Source organism: Symphalangus syndactylus, chromosome 21 (assembly GCF_028878055.3).
Source record: "Symphalangus syndactylus isolate Jambi chromosome 21, NHGRI_mSymSyn1-v2.1_pri, whole genome shotgun sequence".
In the NCBI taxonomy this organism is placed as follows: domain Eukaryota; kingdom Metazoa; phylum Chordata; class Mammalia; order Primates; family Hylobatidae; genus Symphalangus; species Symphalangus syndactylus.
Window position 1 is genome coordinate 59,495,213 of NC_072443.2, and position 18,159 is coordinate 59,513,371.

An 18,159-nucleotide genomic window follows, 5' to 3' on the forward strand; every position below is an offset into this window, starting at 1 on the left:
AGAAGTGGAGCAGATCGAGGCTATCGCCAAGTTTGACTACATGGGGCGGTCCCCGCGTGAGCTATCCTTCAAGAAGGGGGCCTCGCTGCTCCTATACCACCGCGCCTCAGAGGACTGGTGGGAGGGCCGGCACAACGGCGTGGATGGACTCATCCCCCATCAGTACATAGTTGTACAGGACATGTGAGTGGAGTCGAGACTTCTGTGAAGAATGCCGAAATAGATTAGTGATGTCTGGAATGGGCACCGTAGGGGAGTGCTAGCTTGTATGCCAGTGATTTGCTCTCCTTGATATCATATGCTTGGTCTTCTGTAACAGTGGGCAATATCTAACTGCCCTTTAAGTGGTGATCCACTTAACAGATATCCAAATTCCTCCTTCTGAGCATACAGAAACAGTGTTGGGTGCCTCTGGCCTACATCCTGATGCAGCTGACAGCCCCCAGGGCATCCCATCACCCACCAGGGCTCTCAGTATCCAGGGAATCCTGCAATGTGCCTCCACCTCCTAGGCCTCCCCTGCCTACCGTTCTACACTCCAGAGGTAGCTGTCTTAGGGGATGGGCAGAAACATGCCCTTGTTTCTGATTAATAGGGTGCTATTTTTTAAAAAATAATTTCAGGGGTTAATGAAAAAGAGCCCTGCATCCCAAATGCCTAGTCCTACCACAAAAAGTCTACACTTTCCATTCCTTTGAAAGCCATGGAAGCTTCTAGTGCACACATTCCTTGGGAACTCTGGTCAGGCTCGGCAGAACAGATTTACCATAGATGCAGCCACCAAGCTGAGCCTTAAGGGAAGGGGATCAAAAGCCCACATTGTGATGGGAGAGAGGAGGTCTCAGCCAGAGAAAAGGCCAGGGCCAAGCAGACTGCCAGAGGAATGCCATAGTGGAGGGCCCTTGGCAGCCTCCCGAAGTCCCCAGACTTCTGAGATCAGGGACAAGTCACCACAGCAGAGGGCCATGGAAGGAGGCCGGCAGGGCACCCCAACAAGCTTGTGAGCCACCTCACAGTGGCCCAAGCCCTGGGTGGGGAGGTGAGGGACAGAGGTAGCTTCTTCCTCCGTTGCTTAGCCAGAAGCCATTTATCATGGAGTCACACAGAGACGCAGCACTCAGCCCTCGGTGCTCAGCCTGCGGACTCCATCCCCCCCATTTGTCCAACACACCCTGCAGCATTTAGCTTGTCCTGGCCTGGAGCTGCCTGGGAATGAACAAGCTAGAAGAGAAAAAAGGAGGAGGTAGGTGTGGAACAGAAGAGGGTCCCAGCTGCAGAAACTGACCAGTAGTGTTGCAATGGGCATGCGTGGTGGGAAGGCACCCAGTGGGCAGTGGCCTAGCAAGCGCTGTGGGCACAAGGTAACCGTAAGTTGTGTTAATTCAGCCCCTCAGACTCGTATCAGGGAGCCCTGTATATGCTGGGTTCTCTGGGGGAAGGTGTCTCCAATTCATGTCTGTCTTCTCTGCAGGGATGATGCCTTCTCCGACAGCCTGAGCCAGAAGGCTGACAGCGAGGCCAGCAGTGGGCCATTGCTGGATGACAAGGCCTCTTCCAAAAACGACCTCCAGTCCCCCACGGAACACATCTCGGATTACGGCTTTGGGGGGGTGATGGGCCGGTAGGATATGCGGATTCATTTTTTCCCTGCTAATGTCAATCTTGTTCATGTCTGATTTGGGAGAAGAACAAGGGCAGAGAGGAGAGAAGGAGCCTATTGCAGCCTCCTGTTCCCCACAAGATGCAGTGGGCACACTGGGCAGGCTGGCTGGCATTGGCCCAAGAAGGCCAGGTATAAAACCATCCAGCCTGTGTTGCAGGGAAGAGGGGGAGGAAAGACAGGTGTTGGGAACTCAGTGCTTTTTTATTTAAAATAATAATAATGTGTGAGAGAGATACAAATTGGCAAGTATTTTTCCTACCTCTCTCCAGTTCCTGCACCTCCTTCCAGCTTTCTGTTGTAGAACTGAGTTGTTATATTTAAAAATGTAAAGCTCACATATTCCCTGAAATGCACTACATAAACAGAAAACTCACACCTACTCATGTGTTGAAGGAAATTGACACTCAACTCCACCCACTTATTTGGAGGGAGCAGTATTACCAATTTCTTCGCTCCCTATGTGTGGGCCAGGCTGTGTCACACGACCTTTCTACCAGGCAAGGAGCTGTGCTTGTCGTTCTGAGAACAGGTATAATCCAAAGTATGTGGTTATTTTTTTAAAAATTAGTGAGGAAATAAGAAGAAAAGAAAAGCTGACAGTTTCTCACTGCCTTTTTAGTCACACTCTCAAAATGTCATATTCTATGTTTTTTCCAGTGGAGGGGTCATGTGATCAACCCACACATGTGGGTATTTGCAGATAGACCCCAAAAAAATCAGTCGCAGTGGGAACACACAATTTATGAATTTATTTCAGCAAAAATCCTGATGCCTCTTTTCTGCAAATTCCATTCAGTTCAGCAGATAGCTCAGGGCACTATGGTAGAATTGAGAAGGGCAGGGAAGGGAAGGCTGTCGTAGGTAGACAAAGAAGTTATGGTCCCCTGACTTCTAGGAGGACCATATCTTCTGCCTCTCTTTTCCTCTCCCTCGTCCCCCCCCCCCCCACCTCCTTCATTCTTGTTCTTTCTTTCTAAGTACTGCTTCCTTTCCAATACCTATGCTTTGGTCCTGCTGGCTCACCCACAAGCACTGCTTAGCTTGGCTGGTGGCACTAGGATCAGAATCACTGGTAGTCCCTAGTGATAATCCATTCCCAACACACGGTCCCTCTCCCTCTCCCCTCACCACTTCTAGCCTTTCAGACTCTTGGTGACCTCTGTAGGATGCAGAAAAATCTCCTTTGTATAGAACCTCTTATCTTCAAAGTGCTTTCAAACCCACTTGAAGCAAAGGTAAAGGGTGGGCAAAGGATCTTACTTAGACCCACTTAACAGATTAACAAAGTGGGCTTGAGAGAGGACACAGGAAAGCATGCGGCAGACACAGAAAGACAACCTAATCCCCTTTTCGCTGAACCAGAGCCTCTCTGAAGTGGGAAAGGTATCCAAATGCACAAAAGGGCTGTCCAGCCATGCAGTGTTTACTCTTGAATGACTAGTTTTCCAAGATCCAAAAAAGCCTCATAGAAGGAGCCCTCTTCTGGGGAGATTGGGGGTTGGGTGGCAACGTTAGAGTGTCTTCAGTTCCCAGGGGATCCCTCCTGTGCTTGCAGGGTGCTGGTAACTTTGGTACAGTCAAGCCTCAAAGCTTCAGACCAATTAGAAGACCCTCAGAATCATGGAAATGTCTGAACTGCTTCAGAGGGTATCATGAGCCCAACTAACCATCACCAAAGCGTTTCCAGGGTTGGAATCCTGTAGGCCTTGACTTAGTATGTAGACCAGATGCATTTTGCGGTTGGCAGCACAGTTGTCTGTGACCTGGAAGCACCATGCTCCAAATGCTTTCATGTTTGCAGATTAGACCTCCCCCTGCTGCTGAGCTGTGTGCTGAGCCAGGTCTTTCATTGTGGAATTGTGGGGTTTGGCTGAATGAGGCTTTACTGTACCCGCTCCTTAGACTAGCGTGTAGTGTGTGGCATGGGGTTGACTCACCCATTCTGAGACTTGCCAGGCTTGACCTCTGCCCCATGCCCCTCGCCCCCTGGCTCCTTTGCAGAGTGCGGTTACGATCTGATGGAGCAGCCATCCCCAGACGCCGAAGCGGGGGCGACACACACAGCCCGCCCCGGGGCCTGGGCCCCAGCATAGACACGCCACCCCGGGCCGCTGCCTGCCCCAGCAGCCCCCACAAAATCCCCCTCACCCGGGGGAGGATCGAGAGCCCTGAGAAGCGGAGGATGGCGACGTTCGGGAGCGCTGGCAGCATCAACTACCCTGACAAGAAGGCGCTCTCCGAAGGGCACTCGATGAGGTCGACCTGCGGTTCCACCAGGCACAGCAGCCTAGGGGACCACAAGTCCCTGGAGGCTGAGGCCCTGGCAGAAGTAAGGGCCAGCGGGAAGGCAGGCTGGGCAGCCAAACGCCCCAGAGGGCAGCGGGTGGGAATCCGTGGAGCGGGGAGCCACCTTGGCCTTTATGCCAGGCTCATGGCTAAGCCAGAGAACAGGAGAATGAGTGGCCTCCCTGTCCCTTGCTGGGCTTCCCGTGGGAGTGGAGACTGGTTGGGAGCAGCCACTGCTAGGGTTCCTATAGGGGCTGAACACCCCCAGTGTCCAGGGCTGGAGAGGGCATTGGCCAGATTATGGGGCTGGGGTAATGGCAGGTCACTACACAAAATGATACGATTCAGTTTTTCACTCATTCATTCACTCATTCATTCATTTCTCTCTTCATTCATCTATTCATTCATTGGCAAATATTGATTGAGCATCTATCATGTGGCCGTCACCATGCTAGCCACCAACAGTAAAATGAAGATCTAAAATGGACTCAGGCCCTGCCTACATGGAGCTTACAGTTTAGAGAAGAAAGAGACATCAACAAATACACACACACAGTTGTGAAATAGTTGTTTGATTGGGTGCCTTTAAGGAGTGGTCCAAAGTATTTTGAGAGCCTAAAATGTGAGGATTGCACCTAGGCAGGGAGAGATTTCTCTGGGGAGGACTTGACCTGAGACCTAAAGGGTGGGCAGAGCTAAATAGCTGAAGCTTCAAGAGAAGAATGTTCCAGGTTCTTCTCAAGTGCTTAGAGGGTTGGCTTTTGTTTGTTTGTTTTGTATTTGGATGAAAAATCTATATGATTTTTACATTTGCCAAATGAATAGAACTATGATTTGTTTAACAATTTGCATAGCCAGTTTCATGGGTTTTTTGACAGTTCTATCATATTTTGAGAAGTTTCCATTTTTTTGTCTCTGGAATTTGGTGTCGAGGCCCATTATGTACCCTCTCCCTAGTGTTCTCTCCCACATAAGGTAACAGAGATAATCAGAACCTTCTGGTCTGTGAGAATTTTACTGTGGAGAGTAGCCTTTGAATTCTTGTTCAAAAGGAGAAGGAGGAAGGGCGGGGAGCCATGAGCTGTGTTCTAGAGGAGGCCAGGCAGGGTTCCCAGGGAATATGCAACACAGAAACAGCTCACCTAGCAATGAGTACTCCTGTTCACACCAGCAGGCTCTTGTTTGGCCCCATGCCCATTCCCAGGGGTCCCTGAAGATCAGTGCCTTCCGAGGAGGCATACCAGCTGCTGGTTCCCCCCATACTTGAGGAAACATCACCCTAGCACCCACCATCATCTGGAAACTCTACCAGTCTAGAAGGTTTTACCAGTTATGATAGAGGATGGCCTGAGGCCTGCCCCAGGGCCCTTTACATTTATAAAGAATCAAATGCAGTCTAGAAAACTGTTTCTAAAAGTAGCTCTCACAGCAGAGTAGTTCCACAGGATGCTAGGGAGTGGGTAGGGAATACATGTTCTGTGGTCAGCAAGGTTTGGGGCATGCTGCTCTGACAAAGTTGGGTGGCTTGTCTATAAGACTTCTTATAAAACCTTTAAAGCAGGCACCCCCAGCCCGGGGGCCATGGATGGATCTGTGGCCTGTTAGGAACCAGGCTGCACAGCAGGAGGTGAGCAGCGGGAGCCAGCATTATTGCGTGAGCTCTGCCTCCTGTCAGATCAGCGAGGGCATTAGATCCTCATAGGCCGTGAACCCTGTTGTGAACTGCGCATGTGAGGGATTTAGGTAGTGCTCTCCTCAGGAGAATCTAATGCCTGATCTGAAGTGGAGCAGTTTCATCCGAAACCATCCTCCTGACCCCCATCTGTGGAAAAATTGTCTTCCACGTAAACGGTCCCTGGTGCCAAAAAGGCTGGGAACCGCTGCTTTAAAAGATGTGCATCGTGAATCTCCAAGAAAGAAAATAGGGCATGCCCCATATCCCAGACTTCTTTGACCTTTATTCATGGAGCATTTTGCAAGACCTGCCCCTAGAATGCACTTGGGGACTGCTGCATGTGTTCTCAGTTTGTAGACGGATCTGCACCCTCTCTAGTTTGACAGCTGCCATCCAAGACCCCCATTCACTAACAGAGGTCAAATAGGGAATTGTGGTAAATGATATGTAAATAACCCACTGCCACTGGAGAGTTTCCAGCCTCAGCATTAGCTCTGATGAGCCCTTGACTTTGCAGGCTGCAAAGGGGTGTGGCAGCTGAATAACCCCAAGTAGTAGGCCAAGTGACCCAAATTTCTTTGGTCTCAAAATGTCCCTTAGGATTTAGATGTGAACCCACTTAAAGAGGCTGTTTGGGGAACTTGCAACATGATTATCCAAAGTGGAAAGACTGAATTGGGGAGGAGATGAAAAGCAATCGTGGTCCCCACTCTGTCCCCCAGGGCCTCTCTGCCGCTCAGCTCTGGAGACTCACAGCACCACCTCTCGGACTAATGCAAGGATGCAGCCTAAACAACTCAGCTGATCTTTCTCTGAGCTTTCTGTCTTTCCGCTTACTCTGCTGGGGTAGAGTGGTGGAGGGGTGGGGATGGTGGTAGAGAGGCAATAATTACATTTTATTTATTAAAGTTTCACCATGCAGCTCATGCTGGACTAGAGCAAATAGAGAGTAGTCAATAGGGGGCTTCCTTCAAGCAGAGTGGTTGATGATAGGGTGGCTCAGCTCCAGGAAAGCGGGCTGTGTCACTGCAGGGCTGGCACATAGCAGAGATGGGGAGAGGTCTGCCTTCCCTCCCTTCCTGCAGAAAATTGCCCCCACAGCGCCTCCTTTTGGATAAGGCACAAAAGACCCTTTCTTAAAGTTGCTGGTGTTCTGGGGCAAGGGATGAAACATCCTGGAGAAGCATACAAGCTAATATTAGCCATTAGCCAGACATCCATAGCCCCCTAACAAAACTGATAGGCTGTGACAATGAGGGGAGCAAGAGCTCGGGATCCTGACCCCAGCCAGATTGAAGCCTGCCATGGGGCCTAGGGCAGGCAGGAAGCCACCCGCAGACAGGGGAAGGAGAGAATGTAAAAGACCAGGGTGGAGAAAGGGGCCGGCCCCAGCATCTCCAGGCTCCAACCCCACCATCTGTTTCACCAGACTCATACATTTAATTTTATGGTTTTAGGATTTGCAATAAAGCAAGCCTGTCTTAATAGTCATCATTCCTCCATGAGGTTATGCACAGCACCTACCAGTGGTGGCTTAGGCAGTATCCCTCACGGTGCCCTGGATGGCCAAGCCAGCTGGGCTGTGGCCCAGTTGAGCCCGAGCAGGTCCTCTCATGTCTGTCGGATGCGGAGGCATCCCAGTCAACAGTCATGGGAACCCGTGGGGCTCTTGGGCTAGAAGGATTTTGAAAACCACCATCTGGCAGTTTACAAAGCTTCATCACATCCATTATCTCACCCCATATTCACAGTAAATGTCTGGAATTGTAATAGATGAACAAAATTTGGTGCAGAGTGATCGAGATTTGCTCAGGGTCACATGGCCAGCAAATGGCCACAGAGTCTTTTTACTCAAAAGTCCAGGGCCTTATGGCCTGCCCAAGGGCTCTTGGGTTAAATGCTGCCTTCCAGCTACAGCACCACCTTGGGCCTGAGGGGACGGGAGCTAAGGGAAGCTGCCCTGTGGCATGGTGAGCCCAGGCTGCCCTGGATGGCAGGGGGCTCTCTCTCTCTGAGTCCTTCAGAGTGCTCTCCTGATGAGCTCTCAGATATTATAATATCCTCAGGAATTATGTAGGCAGAAGATTTTTCTAGCCTGTTAAAATTTCCACTTTTTAAAAAACAAAATTTGCTGATTATAATACAGAGAAGAGAGTAGCAGTACCTCTATTCTGGGATGCACACTGTGAACATTCTGATATATAATCTCCGAGAAATTTTTCTGTGAGCAAAGATTCTTAAAAAAATACTGAACTGACTGGGTTCAGACTTGGGCTATGCTGCTAATTAGCTGTGTGACCTTGGGCAAGTTACTTAACCAGTCTGAGCTTCAGTGTCCTCATGTGTGACATGAGCATAAAGGTAGTTCCTACCTTAGAAGTGTGAGGATTAAATGAATTATTAGTGGACAGGGTTTGGATTGGTGCCCAGTGTTAGCTATTATTGTTATTGTCATTAGTATTTTTGAGTGCTTACTCTGTGCCAGGGGTCAGGCCAGGCTCTTCACAGGGACTGTATCATTTAATGCACTCATCAACTCCCTGAGGTCCATATTATAGTTATCTGCCATTTACAGTTGAGGATTCTGGAGGCTCAGAGGGGTGAGGGAACTTGCATAAGGTCACATAGCAAGAAAGTGGCAGAGCCAGGATTTGAATCCGTGTCTGACTCCAGAGCCTGCCCTCTTTATCAGTAGTCTGACCTGCCCTTATTAAATCTATTTTCTGTGCAAGGCAGCATGCAGGGGCTATCCACATTGGTTCTCCCATGTGGTTATAAGACATCCTGAGGACTTAATCTCCATCCCTGCCGCGAGGCTTCTGGGGAACCTCCCTAAGAAGGGAAGCCGCTTAGCAGACAGGAAGGACCTGACTCCAGGTCTCCAGACTCTGCTGACCCCAGCTCTCTCTGTCCCCAGGACATCGAGAAGACCATGAGCACGGCTCTGCACGAGTTGCGGGAACTCGAGAGGCAGAACACGGTCAAGCAGGCGCCAGATGTGGTGCTGGACACCCTGGAGCCCCTGAAGAACCCGCCAGGCCCCATCAGCTCGGAGCCTGCCAGTCCGCTTCACACCATCGTCATCCGCGACCCCGATGCCGCCATGCGCCGCAGCAGCAGCTCCTCCACCGAGATGATGACCACCTTCAAGCCAGCCCTGTCCGCCCGCCTGGCTGGTGCCCAGCTCCGCCCGCCCCCCATGCGGCCTGTGCGGCCGGTGGTCCAGCACCGGTCCAGCAGCAGCAGCAGCTCGGGCGTGGGCAGCCCGGCCGTGACGCCCACCGAGAAGATGTTCCCCAACAGCTCAGCGGACAAGTCGGGCACCATGTGACCTGCAGGATGGGCCGCACCGCCATGGCCCACTGTGGCTCACCGCAGCCCAGGGTGGCTTTGGTGGCTTCCACGTGCTTCCCAGTGACACTGGCCTTGGAGGGCAGAGGTCAGTCTGGGAGGGTGTGTCTGTGCAGAGCTGAGGCCCAGGCGCTGGCTGCAGCTCACGTCCAGCCTTGGGAATCCCATGGACCTCTCGCGTGTCAACAGACGACCAGAGGAGTGCTGGAGCTCGAGCAGCCCCAACCACAGCATTTCCTAACATGGAGGCAAAATACCACATGGCTTCTCCCGCATATCGTCACTGGAAACTTCCTCTCTCGACATTCTCTCTACATACGTATATGTGTGTGTATATCGATGTGTGCATATATACACATGTATATGTATGTATGTGTCTGTAGGTGTGTGTATATATATATATTTATGCATCTATATACATATACTAGATCTGGACACACACATACTAAGTGTATATAGTATCTCCTTTTTCTTTTTATGAAACTTAGATTTACCTCAGACCCATGCCACCAAACATCTCCCACCGAGTTATTTGGTGGAATTTGCAGGGACTTTTCTGGGAGAACTTAAAGGCCCATAGTAACTGCGAATGAAGCAATATATCACTAACCTGCAGAAAAACACAAACAAAAACAGACTCCCACTGTCTCCAGAAGTCGTGGCCTTCCAGAACAGTCTGCCCCTCAAGGAAGGGTGGGGCAGGCAGTACCCCCAAGCAGGCTGCTCCCAGAGGTGGGGAACCCTTCATAGGAAATCCCCACCCCCGTCCACCCCAAAGACCCTGCCCTTCCACCCGGAGGCCAAAGGCCAACTGTACTCCCGAAGGCACGGGAGAAAGTTGGCGAGAAGACCCCTGACTACCACATCCTTGTGTTTGTGTGTAGAGACAGGGGATAGTGAGAACCTAAGCCCCATCGTAGCACAGTATTACATGTGGTTGGGAAAAAGGGAAAAATAAAAATACAGTGGTATGGAATACTTCAAAACCTAGAAACGCTGTAGGAATAAATCTGTGGTAACTATAGAGGTTTAACTTATATCATTTTCAAACTAATTTTTTCTTTTCCTGGTTCTACTAATTATACTGTGTCAGATTTGGAACTAAACAGGCAAGGAGGCTTTGAGTCACATCGTTTTCATTTTAAATCAGGCTGTGATGCACTGTGGCTGGTGCCGTCTTGCATGAAACGCATGAGCTGTGAGCGCCCAGTTCAGACTGGGGCCAGGGATGGGCAGTCCTTGGCACTTTCTGTCCTAGAGGACACTGTCAGTTGAGTTAATACAAATAACATAGCTTCCCTTCCCTCCCCCTTCACCCACTCCCTCCAGAACATTTAGTGTAGATGAAAATGTGGTGATAGAAATGGGTGCATGATCTTCATGTGTAACAGCAAGGCCTTTGCCTCTTGGCCGAGTAAAGCCCTTCCGGGTCGCTCTCCTTTGATTCCATTTTACCTCCTCTTCTGATCACTTCCAGAGATGAGCTGTTTCTGGATAATGGCACACAGGCAAATCTGTGTGCCCTGTGGACCACTGTTACTTACCCTCTCCTGCGAGACCCAGGGGCTTTTCCCTACTGTTCCCACGCTTCCTCTCTCTCGAGGCCACTGAAGTTTGGAGTCAAAAGACCCAGAGTCTGAGTCTCAGCCCCGAGCACTTAGGAGCCTTCTGACTTAGGGTTTGTCACTCCACCTCATTGAGTCTGACTTTTCTGCTCCATAAAATAGAGTAATAAAGGTCAAACATCAGTGAGCAAGCTGTGTACACTGGAAAACATTGAATCAATACAATGCTCTTGTGATTATCATTAGTAAGGTAAGTCTTAGAACCCTCCAGCCCTTCTTTTTGAAACCTCCCAATGGCATTTCAGAAGTGAGCAGTGGAATTTTCCTCCCATCTTAATAAGAGCCCTGGATTCCATCATTAACATTTCAGCCCACTGGATGAAGTGGTGCCCTCTCCTCTGGTCCCCCACAAAAAGGTAAATACACCCAAAGGGAGGGACCTAGTTAAGTCACTGGCATCTAGATGAGTTAGGAGGGTAAAGCCACTACCTTGTCTGAAGGACTGGACTTGACACCCCACAGTGGAAGGGAGCATCAGGAAAGAAACAAAAAAAGGATCTCAGGGAGAGGCCAGTGTCCAACTTGACCTCCCTTGTTTGGCCTAGAATGAACCCTTCTCTTTAACTCCTGGATATGAAAGGCCATCTGCCTTGGAGCACAGAAAGATATTGCCATTTTACAGCTTAAGAGAGTAAGGCCTTGGGCTGTGCTGTGACCTGCCCAAGATTTGACACTGGCTAAGAGCAGAGGCTGCGTCAGGCTCTTAAAGTCATGTGTTTGCATGCTGGACCCTATACTGTCCAGCCAGGACACAAGACTTCTGATTTCTACCCTCAAGATACTCCCAGATCCTAAATCCAGTAGCCTCCCAGGCAAAATATAGCAATCTGCCACAACTGCCAGATGAAAAGCAACAATCAGGGTAGAAAAATCTGTTGCCTGATACACATAACACCAATCAGACCATGTGGATTTTTCTCCGAATTGATTGATTTTGTTTTTTTCTTACTGAAAATGGACCTGCCTTTCACTGAATTTTCTGAGGGCGGAGTCTTAGCTGTTTTCTTTAAGCATCTACTTTTTTTTTTCCATTGGGAAATGGCTGATGAGTTCACATTTAGGGATGTACACACACAGATGGCAGACGTCTCCCCACTCATCCAGCCCCAAATCTGAGCCTTGACGCAGGCCAAGTGGAAAAATACTTTCCCGCCCCCCTCCCCTGTTCCCACTTCCTCATCTGGCACTATGCATGTCTCACCCTCCACAGCACTCAGTCCCATCAACGTTCACTGAACATTGGCTTTCCCTTTCTGACTCCTGCCTGTTTTAGTCCACTATATATTGCTGTATTTGCTTAAATGCTGGAAAGTAACTGTTAAAATGTGAAATTGTAATTTTTAAAAAGGCTACAATTAAATTTTAGCCAATGCCACTCACCAAATCTTTGCACCTAGTAGATAGATCAATGTAAAAACAAATACCTAACTGTACAGTGAGTGTGGGGGAAATGTAGTAACCTAGTTAGTAGTCTTCAATATAACCAATTGTACAAGGGGAACTGGTGTTTACCTACTTGTTCATCACCATTATTGAAAGCCGTACTGATCAGTTAGTTGACAACGGGCATTTTTTTTTTCTTTGCTTCATGGAATGATTTCTTTTCTTAACCTTTGACTTATCCTGATGTCAAGCCTTTTGTCTTTATGTATAACCGATGTTCAGTCTATTTTAGGAATGAACCAGCAAGTTGTTCATTTAAAACTGACCAAAGACAATTAATTCCTGGTCTAGTTTCCTGGGCCTTGTGGCCCAGCTGCCGCTAAAGAGCTTTTTGGATAAAATTGAGAACAAGCTGTGCTTCCTACCCCACTCTCCCCTTCCCCTTTTATTCCCTTTTCCTCTTAAAGAGCTGCTCTGAGCTGTGGGATTCTATGAAAAATTCTTGCCTTTCCTTGTTTCAGTGCTAACGATTTCTCACCTTGAAGCGCCTTTTGAACCCCGGACAGAGTGCACAATTGGAGGGAATTGCGAGCTTGGGAATTAGACTTTGGAGTCTTTTCTCTGAAGTCACCAGGCCAGGGGTCAGGAGAGAGATGGATTCCCAAGGGATGAAAGGTTTCTATTCAATGAAGAAATCGGAGTGGGAAGAGACACAGGGAAATTGAGCCATATTTTGGCTATCAGCTGGAACCAGCAGTTCAGAGATCTGCCTTATAAACACTTAAAATTGGTTTTTGGTACACAGAGGGGAGCCAGTGTGGGAAGGGGCCTTTATGTGGGGCTTTCTTCTCTGTTGGAGTCCCTTGGAGTGCCTTGTTGGGTATATTTCTTTGTCATTCAGGAGGCACGAATGTGGAGGACTTCTCGTGACCTGGTCGTGATGTGGCACTCAGTGCATGTACACAGCTAATGGAAAAACACGAGGACTCGGGTAATGGTTCTTCCTCTCAGTCTTTCTATTCTTAACTTTTCACACATCCAGATGGTTCCACACTAGTGCAAATGCCTCATTCTCCTGAGAAACCCAGAAAGAAGAGTGGCTGGCTCACAACCATGGGGTTAGCCCCTGCTAGGCTGGGAGTGGGGGTGGCGGCCAGGAGGAAAGGCAGAAAGGGGTGAGCCGAGGTGTTGCCTAGCTGATTTTCTGCTGTGCAGAGCTAATGCTGACATTTCATGTCAACTTCCCCGGTTCTCTGGGGTCTCCTCTCCTCTGAGCAGCCACATAGAACATTCCCCACATATCCAAAGCTGCCCAGGGGAGCCGAGAGAAGGGACTTTGCTGTCAGGTCCAAGCCCTCCTGACCTCCCTGAGATTGATCTACCGGTGTCCTGCTGTCCCTCTGGGACTGGCCACATGGCCATCGCTGCCCCTTGTTGACACCTCCTTTCTGTGTGAACTGTCTCCGGCAAATAACAAAGCGGTTCCTTGAACCAGAACAACCAGAGTGCACTTTTCCTTCCTTAGACGGAAGTAGATCCTGGCTAGGGTTTCTGCCCAGACCCTTGTTCCCGGCAGTGTGACTGTTTACATGGTTTGGCAATAGGTTTGATTCTGATTGCTTCAGAGTGGCTGGTCTATTTTGTTTCCTTTGGTTTCCTTCCTCCCCAAATTGTGACAGGAAAAACAAACCAAAACCACCCTAGGAAATTGCTGGTTGCCTGTCCCCACGTGATGATAAATGTTGCCCTCTTCTGGATATCGTTTCTCTACCTTATGACCAAACGCCCGTCCTATAGAGTGTCTGATTGGATCCTCTTTCGCGTATTCTGATGGCGCCTGCTGGTTTGATGTGGAGCTATCCTGTGAAATAAAACAGCTTAACTTTTCTCAAACATGCTCCAGTGGCTTTTGAAAGGGCGAGGTGGCACATCAGGGGTGCAGAGGTCCTGGGGGGAGTCCCCATCCTCCAGTCCACACTGTCTGCCTGCTTCCCCCAGGAACCACCTTTGAAATGTCCATTAGCTCAGATCCAACAAGATGAAGGTAAGGTTACAAGGAGGACCACTTCCATTGTAGAGCTAACTGAAGAAGGTAACTAACTGTAGGATGACTGCTGGGGAAAGAGGGTTTGGAAATGTCAAAGCAAAGGCAAGTTGGGAGTAGTAGCTGTCATCTGCAGAAAGTGTCTTCAAAAGTTTAAGATAAATTATCAGAGGCCACTGGGTACTGATACCTCAAGGCACATGCAACATTTTGATGTTCATTGTCTACAAACATCATACAACCTCTTGGACTTTTGTTTTTACCTGTGTGTGTTTGTGAACTGTTTATTGACCACTTATTTCTGTCCCAGCCACTAGATTAAACCCTTTACCTATATTTTCTCATTTAATTCTCAATACACCATTGAAGGTAAGTATCATTATTATACTCTGTCCTGCAGATGAGGAAACTGAGGCTCTGAGAGGCTAAACACCTTGCCCAAGGTTAGGCTAGGAAGTAGAGAAGCCAGAATTTGAATTCAGTCTGCCTAACTCCAAACCCATGCTCTTTATAAGTTTGTCATACTGCCTCTCATTTGAGCATTGTACTCATTACAGCAGGATTAGGGGCAGGATTTCATGATGAAGGTAGCCTGCTGCTTGCTGCAGTCAAAAAATACTCCAGGGCCTTTATATCCCACCAAGACTTTGCATCAGGGAAGAATACAAGTTGCCCAAAGGAGATTGTGGGGTTGCCCATGAAAAATAATAAATGGTGATGGTTTTCAGTCTCTCTTTCTGATTAAACCTCTGCTGGATCTTCATGGAAGGGCCTCTTTGCAGCCTCAGTGACTCATTCCCACCAAAAACGCTCATCACTCAATGATGGTCTCTTTTTAATTCCAGACTCCTCTGCTATGAAAATGTCTTAGTCTATTTTCTGTTGCTGTAACAGAATAGAACAGACTGGGTAATTCATAAAGAAAAACAGCTTATTTGGCTCATGGTTCTGGAGGCAGGAAAGTCCAAGAACATGACACTAGCATCTGGCTAGGGTCATTTCATGGTGGAAGGCAGAAGGGCAAAAGAGACAGTGTGAGGGGCAGACTCTTTTATAACCTTCTCTCACGATAACAATCCCACACCCATGGCAATGACATTAATTGATTCATGAAGGTGGAGCCCTCATGAACCAGTCACCTCTTATTAGGTGCCCTCTCCCAAGATTATTGCATTGGGTATTAAATTTCCAACACATAAATTTGGGGGACACATTCAAACTACTAACCTTCTAAGAGGCTAAACTTTGTATGTGTTCCATAATCTGTTTACTTGCTCATAGCAACAGTACACATTTGAAAGCTTCAAATCAGGAGCCTCTCATTCATTCAACAAGCATGTATGAAGCAACTTTTTATGCAACTTGCCTCAAGTTAGCTGCTGGGGACACAGAATGATGAGCCCCAGTTCCTTTCCTCAAGTTGCATACAGTCTAATTGCACAAAATGATCACTCTAGAATTCTAAGATTGACTTTGACTCAATGATAAATAGAACAGTGTCTCTAACCCACAGAGGCACAAAGGGCAGATTTTAGCTACTTGACTATTTTGTCAGCCACAAAGCATAGACCATTGCGGGATTGTCCATTGCACATCTGTTTAGAAATTTTTTGTTTGCAAATGACGAACTATTCAACCCAAACAGCCCTAAGCAAAAGAGAATTTATTGGCCCACATGGGTGGAAACTCCAGGCTAGAAATGGCTTCAAACCCAGGATGATGTGAGGATGTGAGTGTTGTCTCTGGGGTGCAGTTCTCTTCTTTCAGCTTGTCTCTGCTCAGCTCTCTGGGTTGACTTTATGCTCAGACAGCTTGTCTGCTATTTTGTGTTTGCCCAGTGGCTGCTGAAGCTTCCACTACCTGTACCTCCTCAGCTTCAGTAGTCTTGGGTCTGATTCTCACTGACCAGAATTAAGCCACAGGTTTATCCCGAAAGCAGACCAAGGGGATGGAATAGACAAATGGCCTAAGCAACCTGTATTTTCAAGGGTGGTGTCAACCCCACCAAGACTTTGCATCAGGGAAGAATACAAGTTGCCCAAAGCAGATTGTGGGGCTGCCCATGAAAAATAATAAAATGGTGATGGTTTTCAGTCTCTCAGTCTTAGGGTAGTTAGCTATGCAGCAATAGCTAACTGATACACTAGAAAAATGCTCACGCAAATATGTAGAATTTTGTCCTTGTCCATGGACTCTACATTAACTTCACAATAATGAAGTTAACATCCATCAATTGCGTTCTGTATGTTGACACATTACCAAGCACTTCACATGCCTTGCCTCATTGAATTCTTACAAACAACTTGTGGGGGTAGATTCTGCTAGCACCCCCAGTTAATAAATGAGAAGACTGACCCTCAGGGAGTTTAAAATGCAGGGACTTAAAGCACTTTCAGGCCAGCAAGAATTCCGTGGCCCCCAAATGCCTAGCTGCAGGGAGGTCTGCTTGCCTTGACAACCACCTTAGCAGTAAGGTCTATCCCAGCTTCTCTCAGGAACCTATGATAGCTCTGTTACTCATCCATTTCTTTTAAGCCCTAACATTGAGAATACTTATTATCAATTCCTTGCATTAGTGCCACATGTGTCTTTACTGTTGTTGAGAACATTTTCTATTTTCCCATTTTTCTACTCCACCTCTCCCAAGAACATAGAGATTATATTAGGTGGGATGTTCATTTTACAGATGAGGAAACTGAGGAACAGAGGAGATCCAGAGCTTGTCCCAAGTCCCAGGATCACATTGAGGGAGAGAAAGGGTCTCTGGCTTTCCTGGACCCTGGCCCGTGCTCCCTAGACCCCAGCCACTCTCCCTCCACCCACCCCAAGCATCTCCCACTCCCATGCTTCACACTGGCTGGGTGATTTGGACGAGCTTCAGTCATGGGTGTAAGTGCAAAGGCTCTGGATTCAGACAGATCTGAGTGTGGATCCCAACACTGGCTTGTATCAGCTGGTTGACCTTAGCAAGTGACAAAACCTCCGGAGCCTCCATTTCCTCAGGAACACAGGGCTAAGAAGGCTCTGCTCGACAGGGTTGTTTGTGATCTGGAGTGGATGATCTACGTAACATCCCTGGACCATCCAGGCAATCAGCAAAGACTGCTGTGTTCATCCATGGTTGCTTCTGCTCCTTAAAGAGTTTCTGCTTCATCTCCATGCTCTGCAGACAGAAAGAGCAGGTTGTTGGGCATCTGATGAGTGACTGAACCGAACGAGCGCTAAGGAAAAAGCTTCAATAGGATTCTGCCATTCATTGGCTACCAGATTTGGGGAATGTCTCTTCACCTGTCTGGGCCTCAGTGTCCTCATCTGTAAAACAAGGGGGTTGGGGAAGCTGATCTTGATTATTTCCTCCAGCTCTGAGGGCTCACTCAGTGCGTTGGCTGAAGGCTGCAGAAGCACACATAGGGGAGGGCCACCAGCCCCACCACATCCCCTCTGCTTTCTAAAGGGAGCTCCCTTAATGGCCATGTTTGGTATTGTGCTACCCCACCCCCTGACTCCATTGGATTGAGCCAAGGATGGCAGCTGATGCAACAGCAGTTGATGGTAGATTCGTTAGTCACCATGGCCCTTGGCAAAGCTGGACCGGCAGACAACCTTTCTTGGGAAGCTTGACCCGGAAGTAACAAAATGACAGGCCCTGTAAGCAGGAGGAGCAGAAGATGAGAGGCCACAATGACAAGGAGGTCGGAGGCAGAGAGGTGGCCCGTCTGCACCGTAGGGAGGCTGAAGTCACTAGGGATGAGACTCTGGGAGCACAATGACAAAACCAACCGGGCAAAGCCAATAGCGGAGATCACAGGCTTCGAGAGCAAAGCCATCCAGTCCCCAGAGAGAGCCGGAACCCCCAGCTGAGTACCTGCCCCAGTGCCTATTCCTCACTGGGAGACCTTACATTCAAGCCCTCCTTACTTGGTGTAACTTGAGTGGGATTTCTGCTTCTTACAATTAAAACAAAAAAGGGGCTCACGCCTGTAATCCCAGCACTTTGGGAGGCTGAGGCAGGGGGATTGTTTGAGGTCAGGAGTTCGAGACCAGCCTGGCCAACATGGAGAAACCCCATCTCTACAAAAAATAGAAAGCTAGGTGTGGTGGTGCATGCCTGTAGTCCCAGCTACTCAGGAGA

General features: G+C 48.6%; 1 protein-coding gene across 4 annotated transcripts in view; it reads left to right on the forward strand.

Moving 5' to 3' along the window:
• Positions 1 to 13,876, forward strand: part of SRGAP3 (SLIT-ROBO Rho GTPase activating protein 3) — a 270,693-nt gene extending 256,817 nt beyond the window's left edge. For 3 of the 4 annotated variants that reach the window (XM_063630456.1, XM_055259348.2, XM_055259349.2), the window contains 4 exons: positions 3 to 183; positions 1,472 to 1,621; positions 3,665 to 3,992; positions 8,542 to 13,876. In XM_063630456.1, coding sequence (XP_063486526.1) covers positions 3 to 183; positions 1,472 to 1,621; positions 3,665 to 3,992; positions 8,542 to 8,955 — 1,073 coding nt within the window. In that variant the 3' untranslated portion in view covers positions 8,956 to 13,876. The remainder of the gene's footprint in view (positions 1 to 2; positions 184 to 1,471; positions 1,622 to 3,664; positions 3,993 to 8,541) is intronic. The other variant, XM_063630458.1, reaches the window with a different exon arrangement.
• The last annotated feature ends 4,283 nt before the right edge of the window (positions 13,877 to 18,159 follow it).